Source organism: Zalophus californianus, chromosome 1, assembly GCF_009762305.2.
Source record: "Zalophus californianus isolate mZalCal1 chromosome 1, mZalCal1.pri.v2, whole genome shotgun sequence".
NCBI lineage: Eukaryota > Metazoa > Chordata > Mammalia > Carnivora > Otariidae > Zalophus > Zalophus californianus.
The window spans coordinates 214413872-214434770 of record NC_045595.1 but is presented as its reverse complement, the minus strand read 5'-3'; the positions used below and the strand labels follow the sequence as shown (position 1 = coordinate 214434770).

Sequence of the window (20899 nt, the reverse complement as noted above, 5' to 3'; positions counted from 1 at the left end):
TGCACCCTGCCAGGTGGCAGGCCAAAGGATGGGGCACATTAGCCTGTTGGGTGGGGGGACGTGGGTCGGCCAGCCAGGGCCAGGTCCATCAGACCCAGGGGCGTGCATCTGCAGGAGGCAGAGGGAAGGCTGTTCACACAGGCGCCCAGAGCCCGAGGGCTGACCAGGATAGATTCTCTAATTACACACCGTGATGTAATTAGAATCTGCTCCCAACTTAGGAGACTGGAATAATTACCACTGTGCAAGAACCCTGGGCACCGAAGCAGGGAGAAGGGCGCCCCAACCTTGTGCTGTGGCTTCAGGCACTGACCTGAACCTGCAGAGGGCGGAGGTTAAGGGCATACATAGGGGTCCTGGGGTGTCTGGAAGCTCTGCATTCCTGAGGACCTCAGCAGGAAAAGCACCGGATACCCCAGCTCCAGCCCCAGCCCGGGGGGGAGGGGTCTCCCCTCTCCAGGCTCTTGGGTTCCCCCTCTGCAGAGAAAGTCCCAGCCAGGGCTCAGGGGGCCCAGCCCCCAGGTCCCCTCTTCTGCCAGCAGAGACCAGAACAGGAAGGGAAAAGGCTTCAGCCTAGCAGGAGGCCCCACAGACTCCACGGCCCTGCAGCCTCTGTGGCACCAGAGGACATGTGAATTCAAAGACACAAGTAATCACTGATTTTCTCCCCACAATCTGAAAAATAACATTTCCCAATCTTAACAAAGCCTTAAGAAACACAAGCCAACATCCAGAACACGTCTGTAATTATCACTGTAACCCATGTTATTTTAACACCTTTAGAAGAAAATGCAGTTTATTGAGTCTGTTTGACTTCCAAAATAAGGAGGTTGTCCGCGCAGGCTGAGGGTCTCAGGTCCAGAAGCAGGGGACTAGCTGGCCCGGGAACGGGACATCAGAGAAAGGCCCGGAAGGCTGGCGTCTTGCTATCTCCAGGAGCCGGCTGGCTCTCCCGATATCCTGGAGACATGCACTGATAGCAGCACCCTGGAACCCAGGTCATGGGGTGGTGGCCCAGAACCCACTGGGGCCAGGCAGGGGCTGGGCTCCAACATCTCAGCCCAAGCAGCGGTCACGGACCGGTGTGATCGCTGCATGAAGAGCGTTCCAAGAGCAGTTTGCACAACACCTGACTTCCAAGCAACACGGAACCCTGAGAGGCACGGCTGCCTGTGCCTGACTCACCACCCAGCTGCGGCTGCCCGGCACTGACGCCCGTCTTTGCCCAGGACCGTCTCTGAAGCAGCAAGGGAGCCCGAGTCCACGTGAAGGCCGGCACGCTGAGGCTGTGGGGCTGCATCAGGCTCACGCGTCACCATCCGCCCGGCCCCAGACCGAGGCCCCTCTTGACAAAGCTCCATACAGACGGGGTGAGCCATCATCAGCCCAGCCCTGCTGGCCTGCCTCAGAGGCCTGCGGCTTGCACACACACCCAGAACCAGAACGGATCCCGAGGGCCGAGCATTCACACCGACTCCTTCCTCCCCTCCAGGCGCCCGAGTCCGCGCCCCCAGGAACCCTCTCCCCACTGGACACCGCGTGCAGATACAAGGCCACCCCAGCTGGGCCCTGAGCTTGGTCACCTGGGCCCACGCAGGCCACTGCTTCCTGCCTCTGGTTCATTCATTTACTGCCACGTGGGGCTGCTGACCCCCCAGCAGCGCAAAGCACACCCTGCCCTCCATCGTTTCCGTCCTAGGGGAAGAAAGCCAGCTCGGAGAACATGTTAACACCGGGCAGGACAAGGGCAGACAAGCCAGAGAGAATGGCTGGGGTGCCGTCTGGGGGAGCACAGGAAGGGGTGGGGCAGCAGGAGGCCCTTGTCACGAGGGGACCCCAGCCCCCCCCCAAAGCCCCAGGGCAGTGCTCTGCCGTCCACGACTGCCCCACGCCTTCCAGTCCTTGGCCCGTGTCAACGTCGCACCCCATGAAGCCTCCCAACACCCAGCGCTTTGCCCTGTAGGCAAGTTCACCTCCTCCCCACCCCACTTGGCGAGCGGTAGCCAACTCTGGATGTGCATCTTCGGTTCACCTGGGAGCTTCCGAGAATCCTGCTGCCCCGACCTCCCCCCAGACCCAGGGCATCGCCCAAGATTCACATCTACGTGGAACCTCAGGATGCAACCATTCTGGAAACAGGATCTTTGCAAAGGAATTAGTTCAGGGGAGGTCATCCTGCAGGAGGGCGGGCCCTGACCCGGTGCCTCACAGGAGGCAGAGCGACGGACAGGAGTGATGCAGGGGCCAGCCGGGGGCACGAGAGGAGCTGACAAACAGGACTGCCCGTCTCTGCCCCCGTCTGCAGGCCTCCGGAGATGGCGTGGGCCTGCCGGCATGGCCAGCCTCCACGGGAGAGTGCATTCCCAGGGGCTGAAGTCACCCCATCTGCTAGTCTGTTCCCCAAGAAACAAATTCAATGGGTGCCTCAGGCAGGAGTCCGGCCTGGCCCAGGCTCGTGGGGAGAACACATGGCTGCACGTCTGGGGGACGTCGGTTACACAGGTACCACAGCAGCTGACAACCGATGCACACGTCCACCGAAAGAAGGGGACAGCATACCTACCAACCAGGGGCTCTAGAAGGGAGGAGAGGGGTGTTTCATGGGGAAGGCGGATCCAGGTGGGTTGCTGGAGTACTTTTAAAAAGGGGTCTTGAAGATTTCTGCCCGGGAGCCAGGGGACCTTCAGAGGTGAGCCTGCGGGCAGGGCAGGCAGGACCCTACGGGCAGGTGCCAGAGACACAGACCCACGCACCCCTGCACAGCAGGAGCGCACAGGGTTTAAGAGGCACAAACACCATGAACTGTTCCACTTCACCACTTACACCTGCCACCACGGCAGTCGTGCCCATGGCACACACATCAGAAACCACACACATGCCTGCTCGGCGGTAGGCATCTGGCCACAGCCAGGGGACACCCAGGGGGACTCTCCTGTAACCTGTCATCGGGACCCGGCACTCTGCTCTGGGGCTGAGGTCCCCACACGTTCGAGGCTTCTCTGGTGATCTTCCTGGGGTGAGTTCTGAGGCCAGTGGTCGGCAGAGCCCACGTGCCTCACCCCCTCAAGAGCAGCCCGCCCCCTGTCCGTGCGGCCCCTCCCTTTCCCATGGCACACACGCTCCCGGGCAGCCGGGGCACAAGGGGAGCCGAGGTGGCCCGGCCGGGGCCACACTGGAGTTGCTGGAGGCCAAGAAGTACATTTTCCCTTCAGACGACACGTACCAGCCTTGCAGTCAGTGTCACCAAACTCAGACATTCGGAAAAACATGACGGAGAAACATCAAGGTGCCTGCATCACCTTCCGGGCAACCTGTACCCCACTCTGTTTCTCCCAGCACTTATTTATTGCACAAATGAGTTTGTCACAAATACCACTTTATAAACAACTCATCTCCCTTATCAAGAACTGGTTTCTGTACTGAGGACAACAGTGCACCGTCACTTAAGGGGTGGCAGTCCTGGAGAGACGGCCGTGCTTACCTCCGGCCCAGGGGACTCAGGCTCCCACCTACAGCCTCGGTGGTCACATCTGTCCCTTTCCATGTCCCGTTCCTGGGAGGCGCCCACACTGTGTGCTCTTGTGCAGAGAAGAGGCCCAGGAAGCCCAATGGGGGCGGGGCATGGGCTCAGATCCCTTCAGCCACCCATGGCCGGAGAGCCTTGGTAGACGCTGCTCGGGTGTCCGTGAGTCGCGAGCATGCCACCCAGGGCACCAGAGGTCAGGGACATAACTGGAGCTCACGCTGGTTCAGCCACAAAGCCTAGAGGGCCTGGCGCCTGGATGCGCTGGTGCCCACCCCCACACCACAGCCTGTGAAGGGGTGCTGGGTATCCTGGCCCCGGCCCCAAGAGTGACAGGGCGTGCTCACTGGGTCCAGAGCTCCTGCCGTGGGCACCCAGGCCTCCGGGCCACACATCCACCACCACTGACCCCGCAGGACGTGGGCAGTGAGTCCCCACACAGCACACACTCCCAACTCCCACTCCCCAGGCAAGCCCAGGCCCTTAGGTGTGAAGTCTATTCCCGCAGTCTGGCCCCCAAACCCCAGGCTTCTAACAGTAAACACCCATCTTGCTCCCGGGTCGGCTGTGTCGCTCTAGGGCGGGACCAGGCCTGCTCCCAGTGTCCAGACTGCTGGACTCCGGCAAGCCCAGCTCACCTCAATCACAAGGGCAGGTGGGGAGCAACCTGGGCTCGGAGCCAACGGGAGACACCGTGGGGAGCAGGCCAGGGAGCACAGGGACCACAACCCAAGAAGGGCAGACAGGAGCCCCTGGGAACCGGGAGGGCAGCAAGCGCCCACAGAACCCACCACGACTGCATCTTGGGGCTGCAGGGGAGCTGGGGACCCCCAGAGCCTGCTGGGTGGTGGGTCGTGCTGAGGGAGCGTGGGCAGCCTCCTGGGTGGCCCGCCCAGAGAAACCCAAGAGCAGTCTGGAAGGAAGCCCAGGGAGCCGCGGGGGGGCACAGAGGAACTGCCCCCATGCCAACGCCCGAGACCGTGCCTCTTCATTCATTCTCATGGTGGGCTCTCCTGCCAGGCTCACGGCAAGGACAGCAAGGGGTGGATCCTTGGAGCTCACAGCACGTCTCCAGGCCGCATCAGAGATCAGAGCTGGCTGCCGCCGTCCAGCTGCATTTGCTGGGCCAGCTGCTGCCCGATGGCCAGCAAGGGGCTGGCCCTGTAGGCTGGACTAGCCAGCAGCTCCCGAAACCGAGCCCTTTCTTCCTCCCTGAAAGAGAGGAGATCAGCGCAGGTCAGCAAACCCCACAACCCTGCGCAGGGAGGGGTGGGGATGAGCATCAGCACTGCCCCAGCCCGGCCATCCCGTCCCTGGGCACCTCAGGGAGGGCGAGACACTGGAGTGGGTGGGCAGGGGTTACACAGGGCAGAGCACCTGGGGCCTAAGGGTCACCAGAGGGCAGTGGGCGGGGGCAGTATGGGGGGGATGAGGAAGGCAGCAGGGCAGGGAGGGGGCTCAGGAGCGGCCTTGCTGGGTCAGGCCCAAGGGGGATGAGGGGGGCTATGAGAGCTAACAGGCGCTTTGGGGAGGAAGGGACTGGCTGCCCTCACGATCACACGCAGGCTCTGGAGCGTGGGTCTGGGGGACTTGCACCCCTGCCCTCCCCCAGGAAGTGGGCTCTGGGCCCCCCATCCCCAACTCTGATGCGGAGCTGCTATTCAAAGCAGGAAGAAGCGGACACACGTGGGGAGGTAGACACGTGGCCTGCAGACACGTGGGCTTACACAAGAGGCGCCCTCCCTCCGGCGAGCCAAAACCGAGCACTGCGGCCCCACGGGCCCGAGACCAGCCTTGCCCACAATGGGGTGCCCCAGCGACAGAGGGGGCAGTGGCTGCCTCTGATGGGAGCTGGAGGGCTTCCTCCCGGGGGAGGACCTGAGCCCCCAGTCCACAGGGGTGGCTGCCACTCTCTGCACGTGGGTCTCTTAAGCCCAGCCAGCCCCTGGGAGAGCCGGCACTCATGCCGCATCTCAGAAGCACAGGGGCCAGCTGGACGTTTGCAGGTGCCTTGGCGAGGCGCCTCTGAGGGAGGACACCCGTGCACTGAAAACTCGGGATGGCGGTCCAGGACACGTGCGGGCAGGGCCGCCGTGGCACCTGCGGCACGGTGCTGGGGAAGGTGCTGCAGAAGGGGTGGCCCTGGCCCGGGGGCGGTGGGGTGGAGCCGAACTGGTGCTCTGCCATTTTCTGTGTGTGCGTGACGGGGCAAGGCTGAACCGCGAGGTGCCTGGCTTCCCCGGCTGCTGAGAGGGAGACTGAACCCCTGACCAACTGCCCAAGCCAGGGGTCCACACCCAAGATGCCTGGGAGGGCAGCAGGCTCTGGGCTCCCAGGGTGATCCCAAAAGAGCCAGCATGTCTTGTTCTGGCAGCTTCTGCTCCCCTCGCTGCCTGGGCAAAGGGGCCCCCCGGCCCAGCTACAAACCGGCTCCTTCATGCCGATGAGAGGCACCACTGGCCAAGCTGTCCGTGGGCCTGAGTGGGCCAGGGCCGGGGGCGCTCGGCCAGAGGCTGGACGGTGCTGGGGTGAGGTGGGAGGGAAGGAGGTGGGTGCACTGGAGCCTCATTTTGGTGGCAGGGCCTTACTCACAGGAGCTGGAGCCTCTGCGCGGTGCTCATGCGGCTCAGCTCGGCGGGGCGGGGCCTGCTGCTCACCCTGCGAGGGACAGACAAGCCAGTCAGCACAGGTGCCCCTGTGGGCCCCCACGGCAGCCTGGGGAGCTGCCACCCGGAGGCATGCGCGTCTACACAGCCAGCAGCAGGAAGGGTGAGAAAACCAGAGCCCCAGGCCAACACCTAAATTTAGCCTCCAAACCAGGAGACCTCATCCTTTATTCATGGTTTCTGTTAAAATATGAATGAAAGACCTGTCTCATGCGTCCCACAGACGGTTCCCACTGCAGCTCTGCTCCTCTCGCTGCTGACCCCCCATGTTCACCCCGGAGCAGGCCCCTCGCAGAACTGACTGGCATGCCCAGGACACTGCGCCGGCAGGTCAGGGAGCCTAAGCCCTGGATCCGATCCAACCCCCACCCCCCAACACCCCAGCACCCCCACTTATAAAAACGTAAAACTGGGGCGCCTGGGTGGCTCAGTCAGTTAAGCATCATCTAACTCTTGATTTCAGCTCAGGTCATGATCTCAGGGTCGTGAGATCGAGCCCCACGTCGGACTCCGCACTCTGCAGGAAGTCTGCTGGGGATTCCCTCTCTCTTCCCCTCTCTTAAAAAAAAAAAAAAAGATAAAAAAATAAAAATAAAAAGGTAACATCCACTGAGGCCACTCATGGCCCTCCAGCTCTGAGAGCAGTGCCCGTGTAGACGCATCTGGGAGTCCCCTCAGTGCCCAGGGGTCAGGTGCAGTCTCTAGTGGCTTAAACCCCCCAGCACGGTGGGCAGCCAGGGCGCACACGGAGCCTCAGGGCATGCCTAGGACCTGGTAAGCAGCTTCCAGGGGAAGGCTCCCGTCCTGTGGACAAAGGCAGGCTGTCTGGGTGAGCAGAGCCAACCCCTCAGTCCTGTCACCTCCGTCTAGACAGGCCCAGGCTTTGACTTCAAGTCTCTCAGGTGGAGAGCCCCTGGAAGGCAGAGACTCACTTGGTGCTGGCTTCAGACAGAGCGGGGTCAATGGTGGGCTGAGACCTCCGGCCAGGAACGATGTGCTGCTCAGAGCCCACAGCCTACCTGCTGCTTAAGTACCACCGACATGACCCCAGCCCCGGAGGGAGTGGCTCTGGACACCAACCGACCAGGGATGAACCTTGGGAAAACCGCTGTACCCTGAAGCCTCAGTTTCCCCATCAAACAAATGTTTTCCTGGCAAACTTGCATTAGCGGGCCTGCAGTCCAAGGGGAAAGTGAGCGCGCAGGTGCACCCAGGTAACTCCCAGCTTTGTTGCTCTCCTGCAGGCGGTGGGGCCCAGCCCTCTCACTTGCCTGCTGATGGGAGTGAGCCCACATGGCATGTCCCACCCCAGGGGCCTAGGAAACCAAGTGGGTGTAAGAAACCCCAAACAATACGGACTCTTGTCCAAACCCACAGCCCCGGTGGGCGAAGCCCCGAAGTCCACCCAGGGCGGCCCAATGGGGTCCACGGTGCTATTCTCAGCCCACTCTCCAGTAGCACCTGCTGGCCTGTAAGATCCGGGAGGGCTGAGCCGGCAGGAAGCACCCCGACCCTGGCTGCCGCCCAGGGGCTCTCCGAGTATCCATGGCAGCAGCCTCAAGACGTGGCCAAGGTCACCAGGATCACATGGGGTCCAAGGGATGGCTAGCCTGGTGGCTCAGCTGCACAAAGCTCATCAGAAAGGACAAGGTGATCTTTGCCTGACACTCTTTTGCCCAAAGGACCAGGTTTCTAGAGAATCTAACCTTTCACTAACAAGCAGCATCACTGTGCGTACAACTCGTGCTGTGTCGTGCCCACCCAGATGGCTTGGGACACAGCACGGGAAGGTGTGCTCCGATGGCTCTCTGCAACCACCGCCCAGTGAGGTCACATCACGGATGTGGGACGAGCTTGGAGAAGGGTCCAGGGCCGTGGTCACGGTGTCCCAGTAGGTGACTGGGGACCCTCGCACTCAGGCCTGGGTGTCCAGGGCCACAAGGCCAACCCCACAGCACATCCTGTCCTACCCCAACCCCAGGAGGGGGGCTGCTGGGGAAGGTGCTGCAGCAGGGGTGGCCCTGGCCCAGGGGGGCGGTGGGGTGGAGCCGAACTGGTGCTCTGCCCTGTGTGGAACCCTGTCCCCCACGCCTAGAGGAGGGGGGGACAACACACACTGATCAGCAGAGCCATCTGTACCGTCTGCATGCTTTCAAGTGTCAGCCCCTGGTGTGACCCCCTCCAGCGCAGAAGCCACCTGAAGGGGCTCCCGGTGGCCAGAGCTGGACCAGTCCCTGCAACAGAGTGAAGTCCTGTTGGATTATAGCCACAGTATAAAATAAATATCCACGAGTCCATTCGGACATCCATAATGAGTCACTCATGCGCTGACACGGAAACGGTACTTATCTCCTCCTCCGAAGGAGAATCCCAGTGTCTGCACAGCCGCTCCGTCCTCGGGGAGCACAGCACACCTCCCCACTCCTTAGGTGTGGGCTGAGCGTGGCGACTCCCTTCCCCAGGGGACAGAGCAGGAAAGGGAAGGAGCCACGTGGGGTGGGGACACCGGGGAGACACAGCTCTGCCGGGTGACCACGGCAACATGAGCAGTGACAAGTCATGTTGACGGCAGGCACCTGGGCCGGATGGGATGAGACGGACACCTCCCTGTGTGGTCTTCCCCCCGACAACCCCTGACCCCAGCCCACTCATGAGAAACCACATCATGCTAATCCCAACGAGGGGCAACACCCCAAACGCCTGACTGGCCCTCCTCCCAACGAGGAGCATCCCCCCAAACGCCTGACTGGCCCTCCTCAAAATGAGGAGCATCCCCCCAAACGCCTGACTGGCCCTCCTCCCAACGGTCAGGGTCATCAGAGAAACTGTCACGGCCAAGAGATGTAAAGGGACATGACCGGTGTCACGTGGTGTCCTGGACAGGATCCTGGGACAGAAGGGGGATGTTAGGGGAAACTGAGGAAATCTGAATAACCCATGGGCTTTATTCAATCACTATTATTTACATATCAATACTGATTCCTTAAGGGCCCCCAGTGCACTATGCTGACAGGGGGAGCTGGATGTGAGGGACGTGGGAACTCTCAGTATCCTCTCATCATTTTCTGTAAATCTAAAACTGTTCTAAAATAACATTTATTCAAACAAACAGCTCCCCAGGGCCAGACGCACTTGAGGAGGGACGGTGACCCCCATCCAACAGGAGGCTCAGCTAGGAGACCAGCTGGGGACCTTCCCACACCCAGAGAGCCGGAAGCAACCTCAGCTACAGCCCAGCTCAGCAGCCCAGGCCGCCCAAGGCCACACACATTCCTCCTCGGGCTGCCAACTGGGTGTTTACGCAGCAATTCCCCCGCTCTGGGAGCCCTGAGCACATTTTTCAGATGAGAAAACTGAAAGCGGGGCGCCTGGGTGGCTCAGTCGTTAAGTGTCTGCCTTCGGCTCAGGTCATGATCCCAGGGTCCTGGGATCGAGCCCCGCGTCAGGCTCCCTGCTCGGCGGGAAGCCTGCTTCTCCCTCTGCCACTCCCCCTGCTTGTGTTCACTCTCGCTGTATCTCTCTCTCCGTCAGATAAACAAAATCTTTAAAAAAAAAAAGAAAAGAAAAGAAAAAAGAAAAAACTGAAAGCAGGGGAAGGACACTTGACTGGGGTCACATTTTTTTATCAAGAATCGGGGGGGGATTTGCATCTCAGGCTCTGGCTCGATCACCAATCTCAACTGTGAAGGCCACTCCTCGATTCTTTGTCCGGACCAAAGGCTCTGGGTGCTCCCATTCCGGGAGCTGGCCTGGGATGTTCTGGGTCTGCAGCCAAGTGGCCCTGAGCACATCGCTGGACACCCCCAACCTCCAAGCTGATGAAGGAACACAGAGAGGGACAGCAGAGGGACTGGCTTCTCTGGAGCACCCATGTTCCGGGAAGGCAGGAAGCGCTGCAAGAACGTGTACTTCTGGGAGAGGGTGCCGAAGGCAGCAGGTATGGTGGCAGGCTGTGTCCCTGGGGGGTGAAGCCCAGTGGCTGGAAGGACCCACCACACCGCAGCCCTCCCGGCTAAGCTGCTCCGAGGCCCACGCTGGAGAAGGCCGACGGGTGCCCCTCGTCAACATGCTGGACAGGCCATCTGCCTGCAGAGGCCCCAGCGAGAGAGTCAGCACACCACCTGCCTACCCCAAGGCTTGGACCACGGAAGCAAGGGTTTCTGCATCAACAAGGAGGTCGGGCACCTTTGCAGGCTTTGCCTCCCCCCCTTCCCTCCCCTGCTGGTTCCTCCCCAGGCTCCGGACACAGGTCAGCAGCTGCCACTCTGGAAGAGCCGGCCCTTTCCTGGCCTCGCATTCCCAAGGCAGCCACAGACAGACACTCACCCTCTGGCACGTGGCTGCCGACTGCCAGCCTCCAGCTCCAGCAGCTCAGGGAGGGCATCTCTCAGGGGCTGCAGGTCCCCCACCACCACCGTGGCCCTCCGTCTCCGCTCTGCCTTGCGCTTCTGCTCGGCCAGCTTTATGGCTTCGATTTCTGAGGGCAGGTGGGGGGGGGGGGGGCAATGGGTTAGTGAGAGGAGCAGAGAGCAAGGGACAAGCACACAGGCAACCAGCTTCCTTCCTGAGCAGGGCCGGCAAGTGGCACCTACGTTCGCCCTGGGAACCCGGGAGGCAGGTCGGCACCCTGATCGCGGGATGCCGAGACTGAGCTGCAGGCGCTGAGGCTTCTTCTCTTTCTGAAAAGGGACGCTGGCTCGGGGGCCTGTGCACGTGGGCGGCGCAGGCTGCGCAGTCAGCGGGCGAGGGGGAAACGATGTAAACAGTGAGCCACTGAGCAGCAGGGTCATGCTCTCCTGTGCTCCCCAAGTTCCCCCTGAGACGCACCAGGAGGGAGAAAGTGGATCCCCACATACAGGAGTTGGCATCATGGGGCTCCCAGAAGGCTCTGCACGGAGGTCCAGCGCAGCCACTGGGAAGGGGGCACCGGGGTAGGCCGGGGGCCAGCGCGGCTGAGAGGAACACAGGGTGCTGGAGGATGAGGGACGGGGGCACGGCCTTGGGAATTGTTTTGTTAAGATTTATTTATTCACGTGAGAGGACGCGGGTGCAAGTGGGGGCGCAGCAGAGAAGAGAGAGTCTCAGGCAGACTCCTCGCTAAGCAAGGAGCCCAACACGGGGCTCGATCCCAGGATCCTGAGACCATGACCTGAGCCGAAATCAAAAGGCAGACATTTAAGTGACGGAGCCTCCCAGGCATCTCAAAGCCTCTGGGGATTTGATTTTCACCTAGAAATGTTTTTATTTCACAGTTGCTAATAAAGTATGTATTCAAATGCAGTATTTCCAGTGTGGCCGGTGGGCAACGCCAGCTCAGCTCTTACCCAGGGAGACAGCGGGTGGGCCCAGGGCCCATTGTACACAAAAGACGCGCGGACTCCGCACTCACGGATTTTGTGCATTTGCTCTGTCAGGCTCTCACTGAAAAGCTGGGACAGAACAGCGGCTGGGGGCTGACCAGACCTGAGCCCATCCCGCTGGAACGGACAGCCACACGAGGAATCACACCTCAAAGGCTGCAACACGCCGCCTTCCTGACACAGCGCCCGGCAGGTCCACAGCCAGAGGCGCCACCAGCCAGCGACCTGCACGTGGCAGGTACGAGAGCCCTGACTCCACGAGCTGGGTCCTTCAGAACACTGTGGCCGCCCGTCACCCCACAGAAGGGCAGTGACCTCCAGGCACAAGGCAGGCCAGGAGGGGAACCCCACACCGAGCCCCAGGAAGCACATGTGAAAGGGGAGTCATATGTGGTGACCCCAACAGGCATTTTCAAGAGGGGAGTTTCCAGAAACTGCAACTATTCACCTAGTGGGGAGAAGCACCGAGGAAGGCTTCCCAGAGGCAAGAGCCGCTCGACAAGCCTACAGTGCTAGGCCAGGGTCACCCACCCCAAACCCCTCGGCTGCCCAGGGCAAGCTCTGAAAAGCCCACCCTCCTGCGTGGCCCAAAGTCAGGGACACCCATGCTGCCCCCAACAACAGCCCCTAAGAGAGCCCCAGAGGGCCCCTGGGGAGTGAGGTTGCTCCCCTCGCCCCAAAGAGCAGAGCTCAAGTGGACAAGGACAGCTCCACTCGCCAGCTCCTCGTGTGCGGAGCAAGCCCTCAGGGCTCCGGATTATTAGGACTTACGAGGGACAAGTCAGTGCTTTCCCTCCTGCCAATAAGAGGATCAACAACTTACTGAGCATCTCCTCAAACCAGATGCCTCTTTCCCGAGAGCCGAGCATCCCAGGAGGGTGGCAAAGGCCAGGGCAGGTGCTCTGAGACCCCTGCCCCTTCAGTGGCCAGCAGACCAGCACTGGGACCAAGCACAGCAAAGCACAGGCCCAGGCTCCTGGGGGACACAGGAACACGACCACACAAACATCTGCAAATCCAAGCTCGAAGTGCTTTTAGTAACACATTCCACCTAGCTGGAGTGTAACCGAGGCACATGAGGACAGTTCAACATGGGGACATCTGCCAGGCGCCCCACTGGGGGTCTGTTTAAACACAAAGACCACCATGGCCACAAGAAGTGCCAAATGGAACACCATAGAATTCACTATCCACTCACCATAAAAATGACAGCACAGCCATGAATGGAGGCCAATTCCTTAATGTGACAAGAGCTTATCTACCAGAAACATCATGTTCTCTAGCAAAACATCACAAGACTCCACAGCAACCCAGGGAGGGCGGACGGTGCTGGGCTGGTGACCCTGAGAAACCGCAAAGCTCACATAGCCTCAAACTTCAACAGGATTTTCACCTGAACCTGTGAAGCTAATTCCAAGTCTTACTTTGAAAAAAAGACTCAATGTGTAAGAGTAACCAGAACATGTTTAAGGGAACACGCAACAAGGAAGTGGGCCTAACGGACGCTGAAGCAAATAAGGAAGTGACAGGAATCCCAACAGGGCAGCGTCCCAGGCAGGTGTGGAGGGCAGGCTCCCGACATCCTTCTGGGGGGGGGGGGTCCCTGCTGCCTGCCCTAAAAACGAAGAATTAAACACCACGAATATAACAAATAGGAATCAAAAGCCACAAAACACAGGCGTGCACGCACACGCACACCCTGAGTTTCTAAAGCTCCACACCCCCAGGATAAAGGGGAAAGGTCTGCAAGTTCAATCCTGCACGAGCAACCAGCTTGCTAGGGAACGGTCTTCAGCTCTGTCCGTCCCACCTAAACAGGTTTATGACTTTTTTACGTGAGACTGAAACATTAACATGTCCTCAGATTTGGGTGCCTCTCATTCCAGCCTGGAGACTGGGGGGGACATGTGAACAGTGAATTTAAAGTGGTGCAGTTCTGGGGCGCCTGGGTGGCTCAGTTGGTTAAGCGACTGCCTTCGGCTCAGGTCATGATCCTGGAGTCCCGGGATCGAGTCCCGCATCGGGCTCCCTGCTCGGCAGGGAGTCTGCTTCTCCCTCTGACCGTCTTCCCTCTCGTGCTCTTTCTCATTCTCTCTCTCAAATAAATAAATAAAGTCTTTAAAAAAAAAAATAAAATAAAGTGGTGTAGTTCTGTGCCACTGGGCTCGGCACAGGGGCTCCAGGCTGGCCACCCTCCGCAGAGGACAACTGTGCCCATGTCACCACAGGCCCTGCCCACTCTCCCCTTTCTGCCCCAGAGCCACTCCCACGCCTTCTAGCCAGAGATAGGGGCCCAGGGGGAGGGGGGCGCCCGCCTGGAGTGTCCTCTGAGCCCAGGACCCTGTTACACCATCTTCTGGCAATGAAGTCTCCCTTCTACCCTCCATGCCAGATAGAGGTAGGGGGCCTCCCCTCCACATCCTTGTACCTGGGCTGGAAATCGCCTCCTTCATCGAAGACTCCTCTCCAGGTAAACCTTTCTTGGGGTGCTGGGACCAGACAGACCACACACCGACGTTTCTCCCCAGGGAGAATCTCATGGCCAGCCCATTGTAAGCAAGGGCAGGGCCAGCAAAAGGTCCCTTCTACCAACGGTGTGTTCTAGAGCAACAGATTCTGAGCATTTTGGGGGTGGGGGGCTCCTCTTGCCCCTATCACTGCCCCTCCCCTGGCTCTGGAAGTTTCCCAGGGACTGACACTCCTTCATTCTAAATGGTTTAATTTAAAACTAGCTTGAGGTGTAACCAAGAAAGCATTCCACATGCTAATTGAGCCTCCAAAAACAACTTCACCAGCTACATGGGATGCTGACCGTGGGAGGCTTAAGGGCTGAGTTCCCTGAAGGCCAGTCCACATCCCACTGACAGAATTCAGGAGGAGGGGGCAAGGCATGTGCCCCCATCACTCTCCTTACTTCCGTGCCCACGTCTGCCCAACGACGAGAAGCCTAAGGGAAGTTCCTTAGAAACCGGGCCTGAAGCAGAGAGCCCATGATGGCACCTTGTGTTGTGCACCAACACAGCTGGGTCCCAACCCCTGGCCGCAGACTGGGAACCATTCGCACCCCTTCCATCACCACCCACCAGAGGCTCGAACCCCTGCCGTAGGATGAGAAGACATGAAAACATGAGCTTGGAGAAGAAAATGAAACTGATCCATTTTAGGTGGCATGATTTTTTATGTAGAAAGTTCTAAGGAATCTACAGAATAACTATCAGAATACATGATTTTAGCACTGTCAAAGGATACAATATTCTTAAAAATCCATCCTTTATAAACTACTAGAAAACGAAGCTTTTGAGAATCTCACTTATAAACAACTCCAAAACCTATGAAACCATGAGCAATAGGCGTTAACAAAAATAAAAACCCATGTAAGACCTCTACTCTGAAAACTATACAATGCTGACAAGAGAAATTAAAGAAAATCCACAAAAATGGAGAAATGTACCATATTCGTGGACTTAAAGATTCAATACTGTTAACACGGCAATTTCCCCCAAACTGATCTACACACTCAAGGCACCTGCAGTCGTAAGCCTGACAAGGTTCTGTTGGTGGGAGCGGGCCTCTGGTAAAACCTACACGGAAGCGCCACAGACCCGGCCTTCCCACAGGAGAACCGAGGAGGGGGAGGGCGCCCGCTGTGCACCACGGCCTCCTGCAGAGCTGCCAGTACGTGTGAGGACACACTGGCAGCAGCCAACAGCAGATGCCCCCAAACAGACCCACACTCAGGAGACCGTGTGATGTTTCGCAAAGACACTGAAACAATCAAACGAGGAGAGAAAAGCCTTTAGAACAAACAGTGTCAGAGTAACCGAACATCCACAGAGGGGGAAGGAGCCTCAGCCAGTACCGCACGCCACCGACAAACGCCAACCGAGATGGACCAGAAACCAAACTAACCTAACTACACAGCTTTTAGAAAAGGAGAACAGCATCTTGAGGACTTGAGATTGGGCAAAGTTTTCCTAGACAAGACACACATGTATACAAAATAACCACATAAAAAAAGCTAAATCAGATGCCTCAAGATTAAACTTCTGTTCATCAAAAACACATTGTTCAGAAAATGAACGGGCAAGTCACGCTCTGGAAGAAAATCTGCAAGCACACACTTGACGCAGGGCTGGCTTCCGGGACGTCAGAACCATTCTTGGAGTGAGGTAACGAAACCACACCCAACTGGGGTGCACACGCAATGCTCGGGGGTGGTTGAGAGCCGACGCCACGGGGAGCTGCTGACGCCCTGCTCTGCGGGGAGCCGTGGCTGGTGGCAGTGTGAGCACAGGACCACTCCAGGGAAATGTCTGGCACTTGCTTATAAAACTAAACATACACCTGCCCTATGACCCAGCACTCTATTCCCAACCATTCCTCCAAAATGACGACACACTCCACAAAAAGACCTGAAGAGAATGTTTGTAGCAGCCTTTTTCATAGTAGCTAGAAAGAGAAAAAAGACCAGGTGTCCATCAATAGGAAAAGGGGTAGCAATCGGTCTATCCAGATAAACCCTTCTCAGCGAGAGAAGGGCCCGGGCCACAGCGACACACAGCAGAGCAGACTTTCAAAGACTTCCTGCGAAGCAAAGAAATCCAGACACAAACAGAACCATCCTACAAGATTCCAGTCAGAGGACGTCTAGAGCAGTAAAATCTAAACTGTGACTCTGAGGGGAGTGACAGTGGTCACTCTCAGTGCTAGTGCTACTCTGTCTCTCCCAGGGACTCTGGTCGCACGTGTGTGTGCAGTGGCACCCAGACTGGCACTTCATCGTAGGCCAGCCTTACCTCAAAATGAAGGAGAACCATCTGCAGATGCGGAACTGTAGCAGAATCATTTGGGAGAAAGTGTCCTGACGTCTGCCACTCACTCAGCAATGGGTGGATAGAACACAGGGTGATGGACAGACGGGTAGGGAGGGACAGAGGAACAGATGTGCTAAACAACAGTGTCCACATCAAATCTAGGTGTTCACTGTCAGGTCCTCCCTGCTTTTCCGTATGACACTTTCCATGATAAGACAGTAGGTAAGCCCGAGCGGGGCGGCGCGGCTCACACAGCCCTCCGTCCCTAAACAAAACTGTAAAAACTATGAGCCAGGTAACTCAAACCTAAAGAAAGCAAGACTAGGGTATTAAAAAGAACAGAAACTAACCATTTAGGGCACAAGAAAGTAGAACTGACAAACAAGTACAAGGCTTAATTCTTGGAATGGAAGAGAAAAATAAAGAGAAGTTCACGAAAAGGAGGCAAATAAAGGGTGACAAACAGGGTACCGATGATGAGAGGCCAGCAGCCCTTTGCCAATGAGGGTGGCGGTCTCATGAGAGTAGATGCTTTTATGGGAAAATAGGAATGGCCACGCCAGGCTCAAGGAGAGACGACGAAAGACCAACCAGCACGGAGCGAGGAGCGAGTTTTAAGTATCGCGGCACACGGCAGTGCAGAGGAGCACAAGGCCCCAGCGGCCAGTCTGTCTGCTTCCCCAAGTCCAGCTTACAGAGAACATTCCGCACAACGCCACGCAGGGACCGTGGGAAAGAAAATGCACGAATGAGTCACTTCTGTAAGAAACACCCACAGAGGCACAAAACATAAAATAACTGTGGAAGAAGTTGACAAATTTCTCCAGGAAATTAAAACGTACATTTTCTTTAAAACCTTAAAGGAAAAAAATTTTAACCGTGAGAGAACATACCAGATAACAGAAATTAATTTTAAAAAGTCAATAAAAAATAATATAAATAAATAAATAATAGAGGTGAGCAGACTCGCACTAAAATGAGAACAGTAAGAAGAAGGTTGCAAAGCAAGCCTCATAGGACGATCCTTAGAAAACCACCAGTGCACACTCAGCATCACGAAAACTAACTCCAGGGAGTGAGGCACCGGGCGCGATGAGGCGTCTGCGGGAGGGGCCCGGGACGAAGCCCCCCTCAGACAGGCCCTGAGAAGGAAGGAGCAGGGGCCCCGCCGCACCCCGAGCACCCTGGGACAGTTCTGCTGCAAAACCCTCGCCACAGCACGGTCACCTAGGTGCTGGTGAGCCAGCCCTGCACACGCGGTGCTCAGGGAGGACAGGGTCAGGGCGCTGCCCCAGGCCGCTGCGGGTGTGTTGGGGCGGGGGGGGGCACGGGGGCCGAACTTACTCTGTAGCCACCTCTCACGCCGCAGCTTCAGTTTCTCCTTCTTGGGCAAAACAGCCCTGGCCTCCACACCTGAGGACAGAGAACACATGGGGGTGAGTGGGGCGCTCCGTGCCCACGGGGAGGAGCCGGGAACTGTGCCCCAGGCCAGGCCGCGGCCAGGTGCATGGTGGCCCAGAGTCAGGAGGGGTCCCTGCGCACTTCCTATGGGGCTGCCCCGGGACACATGACCCCGGGATGACCTCCAGAACAGGCTGCAGCGTGACCAGGGAGCCCCCAGATGCCACATAACTCACCAAGAGGAAGGCCCATGCCCCCGAGCCTGGGACCTGGAGCTCTGGACTTGAGGCTCATGGTCCCCACCTGTTTGCAGTTTCTCGGCACAGGCGCTGCCCAAAGCTGAGGGTCTCAGGTGAGTCCAGTCGAAGCAAAAAAATGGTCCCAGATCTCGTCACCGATTCCACCAAGGCAGTAAGAGAAACCCACTTCTCCTCACATGGTCCCTTCGTGAGGGGCCGCCGTCCACCCTCGCCTGCCAGCATCGGAGCGTGTCTGCAACGTTCCCAGCCTAACCCTAACCCAGGGTCAGGGCAACGAGTGCAACACATACCCTCTCCTCTGTCTCCCGAACACCTCCGTCATCAGAGCGCAGGCCACCGGCTGACCCGCCCACCACCCTCCCTGCTCCCCCCAGCTCAGCGGGTGAGTGGCCTCCCCTCCCTCATAAGCCTGCCCTCACCCCCGCGGTATGTCTGCACACCCCCATTTTATGGACTAAACTGTGTTCCCCAAATGCACATGCTCAAGTCCTAATCACCAGGTCCTCAGAAGGCAACTGTGTTTGAAGACATGGTCTTTAATGAGGGCACAACGGTGGCCCTGATCCAACGGGACTGGTGTCCTCGTAAGAAGAAATCAGAACACGGACGTTCAGGGGACGATGATGTGAGGATGATGGCCATCTACACACCCACGGGAGGCCTCAGATGCCCAGCCTCCAGACCGCGAGGGATACAGGTGTGTTTGCTCCAGCCGCCCGAGCGGACCCCCACATCCATCTTCTCAGGAATAAGGCAAAGCCCTGTGCTTCCGCCATCAGCCAGACAGCAGGCCGGTGCGGCCCTGCCTGCCCAGTCCCCACACGGACCACAGTTACCAGACACCGACATGGCATCACCCATCACCCACCAAGGAAAGGGCACCTGTTAACACTCATTCACGAACTACCTGAAGAAACCTGCTGACCTTTAGGAGCACTGGGCGTCTTTCTGTCAGTGACCCTACGAACTAGCCCAACAGAGGGGGCCGTAACCCCCCCAGGTCATGGGAACTGCTAGGGACCGGGACCGGAAAGGAGCTGCCCTGGGACCACACTGCTGGAGGGGTAACGGAGACGCGAGACTTGAAGTAAAGCCTGAACCACGTGGGCACAAAAAATCACACACAGCCCTGGCCGCAGGACACGGGGCTTCCCTCCTCAGCAGGCGGACGGGGTGGGGGGCAGATAGAGGGGCCCCTGCCCCCAGGAGGCACACAGAGGCGGACGAAACCTGACATCACTGGCCAGATGCTGACTCCCAGCTGGACAAGGCCAGTCAGCCCGAGTCGGCAGAGGCCATCTACAGCCCCAAGCTGCTCAGGCAGGGCCTGCAGGTGCATCAGACGGCCCTGGGCCTCCCCTTCTCCAGGCCCTTCCTTCTCCAAGGGGCGGACGTCGGCCCAGGGCCGAACTACACCCCGGGCAGTGGGACAACCACCAAAGGGACCCCTCGCGAGTCACTGAGCCTCTCGCTCGAGAGTGAGCCAGTGCGGCAGAGAGCAGGGTGACTGTGGGTATGCGCTGTAAATTTACGAGACAAACCCAGAGAGATCGTCATCAGCCCTTTGGAATTCCTCCAGCCGGGGAGAAGAGGCTACCTCACGTGGGGAGAGCTACCACGGGTGAAACATGCAGGTGCCCCCTGGGCTCTGTGCACGGGAGCCTGGCCGGGCCGGGGGCAGGGAGCATAGCGTCGCTGCCAGGCTCTGGGAGCACAAAGACGGCGCGGCCTGACCGCTATCTGCCCCACGTCAGGGCTGTGGCATGTGGGAACACAGGCTGGGAGGGCGCTGGGCCAGGAGACGCCGGACGCTGCGGACAGTGTCTCTGCCTCTACAAACAGAGCGGGCTCCAGGCTGGCTCCACTTCCTTGGCCTTAACTGGTTTCCCCAGAGATCAAGTGGCCTAAGCCCAGGGCATAGCCCACCCCAAGCTCAGGCTACGAGACACTCACATCTCCCGATGTGTCTTTACTTCACGCCGATTTTTCCCAGCTCGTACGGGAGATCTATGACGTCTACACAACAGAGTGGAGACAAGTTCCATCAAGAGAAAGGGGGTGCGCCTGTTAAACTAGACTCTTCAGCTCAGGAACGGGCATAAAACCTTATAACCTGGGACTCCCAGGAGGATTAATCCCTTCTCCCAAGGGTAAGACCCTGCACGCTGTGGCCTCGTGTTGAAACTTCCAGACGCGCTGGAGCTGACCTACTCCCCTCGAGGCCCTGACCTCTCACTGCCCCCCCCCAACCTGCCCAGAGAGCAGAGGCCTTGTGTGACTTTCCAGTCACCCTCAGCTGCTCAGAATGGGGGCGGGTGTGAGAGGGTGGACAGAAGGGGCTGCAGGGTATGGGCCCCCGGGGTAACCCTGCTCCTCCAGCTGCTCCAGCCCCCACTCCCCTGCACCTGGCACCACACCCACCATGCTATCTGGCCGCCAGGTGCCGGCCTGATACAGGGCAGGGAGGGCACCTCTGCAGCCTCGTGCAGGCACCAGAGGCCTCTGGGGGTGGGGGTGGGGGTGAGATGTCCACGTGTCCCGGTGCCAGGTCAAGCCACATGTGGGGTGATGACAGTGCCCGCTATGGGGTCAGGGAGCATCCGATTGAGGTGACAGTCTGGGCAATGGAGACCAGTGACAGGAACAGAGCTGACCCACATGTCCAGCAGGTGAATGCAGGAGGGTGCCCTCCCAGAGAAGCATCCAACAGGCGGATGTGAAGGCGGCTCACAAAGTTCAGGGAGACCCCACCCGTGGGGGCCTGTGCCCAGTAGCCTGTCCCCACGGCACCGGGGAAACAGGAACCAAACATGCCGTCCCTGTGAGACAGCCGAGCACCCGGAGAGTGAGGTCCCCCAGAAGCTGCCTGGAAGCG

General features: G+C 58.7%; 1 protein-coding gene across 3 annotated transcripts in view; it reads right to left on the bottom strand.

Moving 5' to 3' along the window:
* Positions 1-765: 765 nt before the first annotated feature.
* The window catches only part of FAM207A (family with sequence similarity 207 member A), a 36408-nt gene continuing 16274 nt past the window's right edge, over positions 766-20899 (bottom strand). Inside the window, exons 3-6 of one of the 3 annotated variants that reach the window (XM_027584734.2) lie at positions 17708-17776; positions 10516-10666; positions 6116-6181; positions 766-4735 (exon numbers count right to left, since the gene is read on the bottom strand). In XM_027584734.2, the coding sequence (XP_027440535.1) occupies positions 4612-4735; positions 6116-6181; positions 10516-10666; positions 17708-17776 (410 nt within the window). In that variant the 3' untranslated portion in view covers positions 766-4611. Of the gene's footprint in view, positions 4736-6115; positions 6182-9781; positions 10083-10515; positions 10667-17707; positions 17777-20899 lie in introns of those variants that run through there. The other 2 variants (XM_027584733.2, XM_027584735.2) reach the window with 2 other exon arrangements.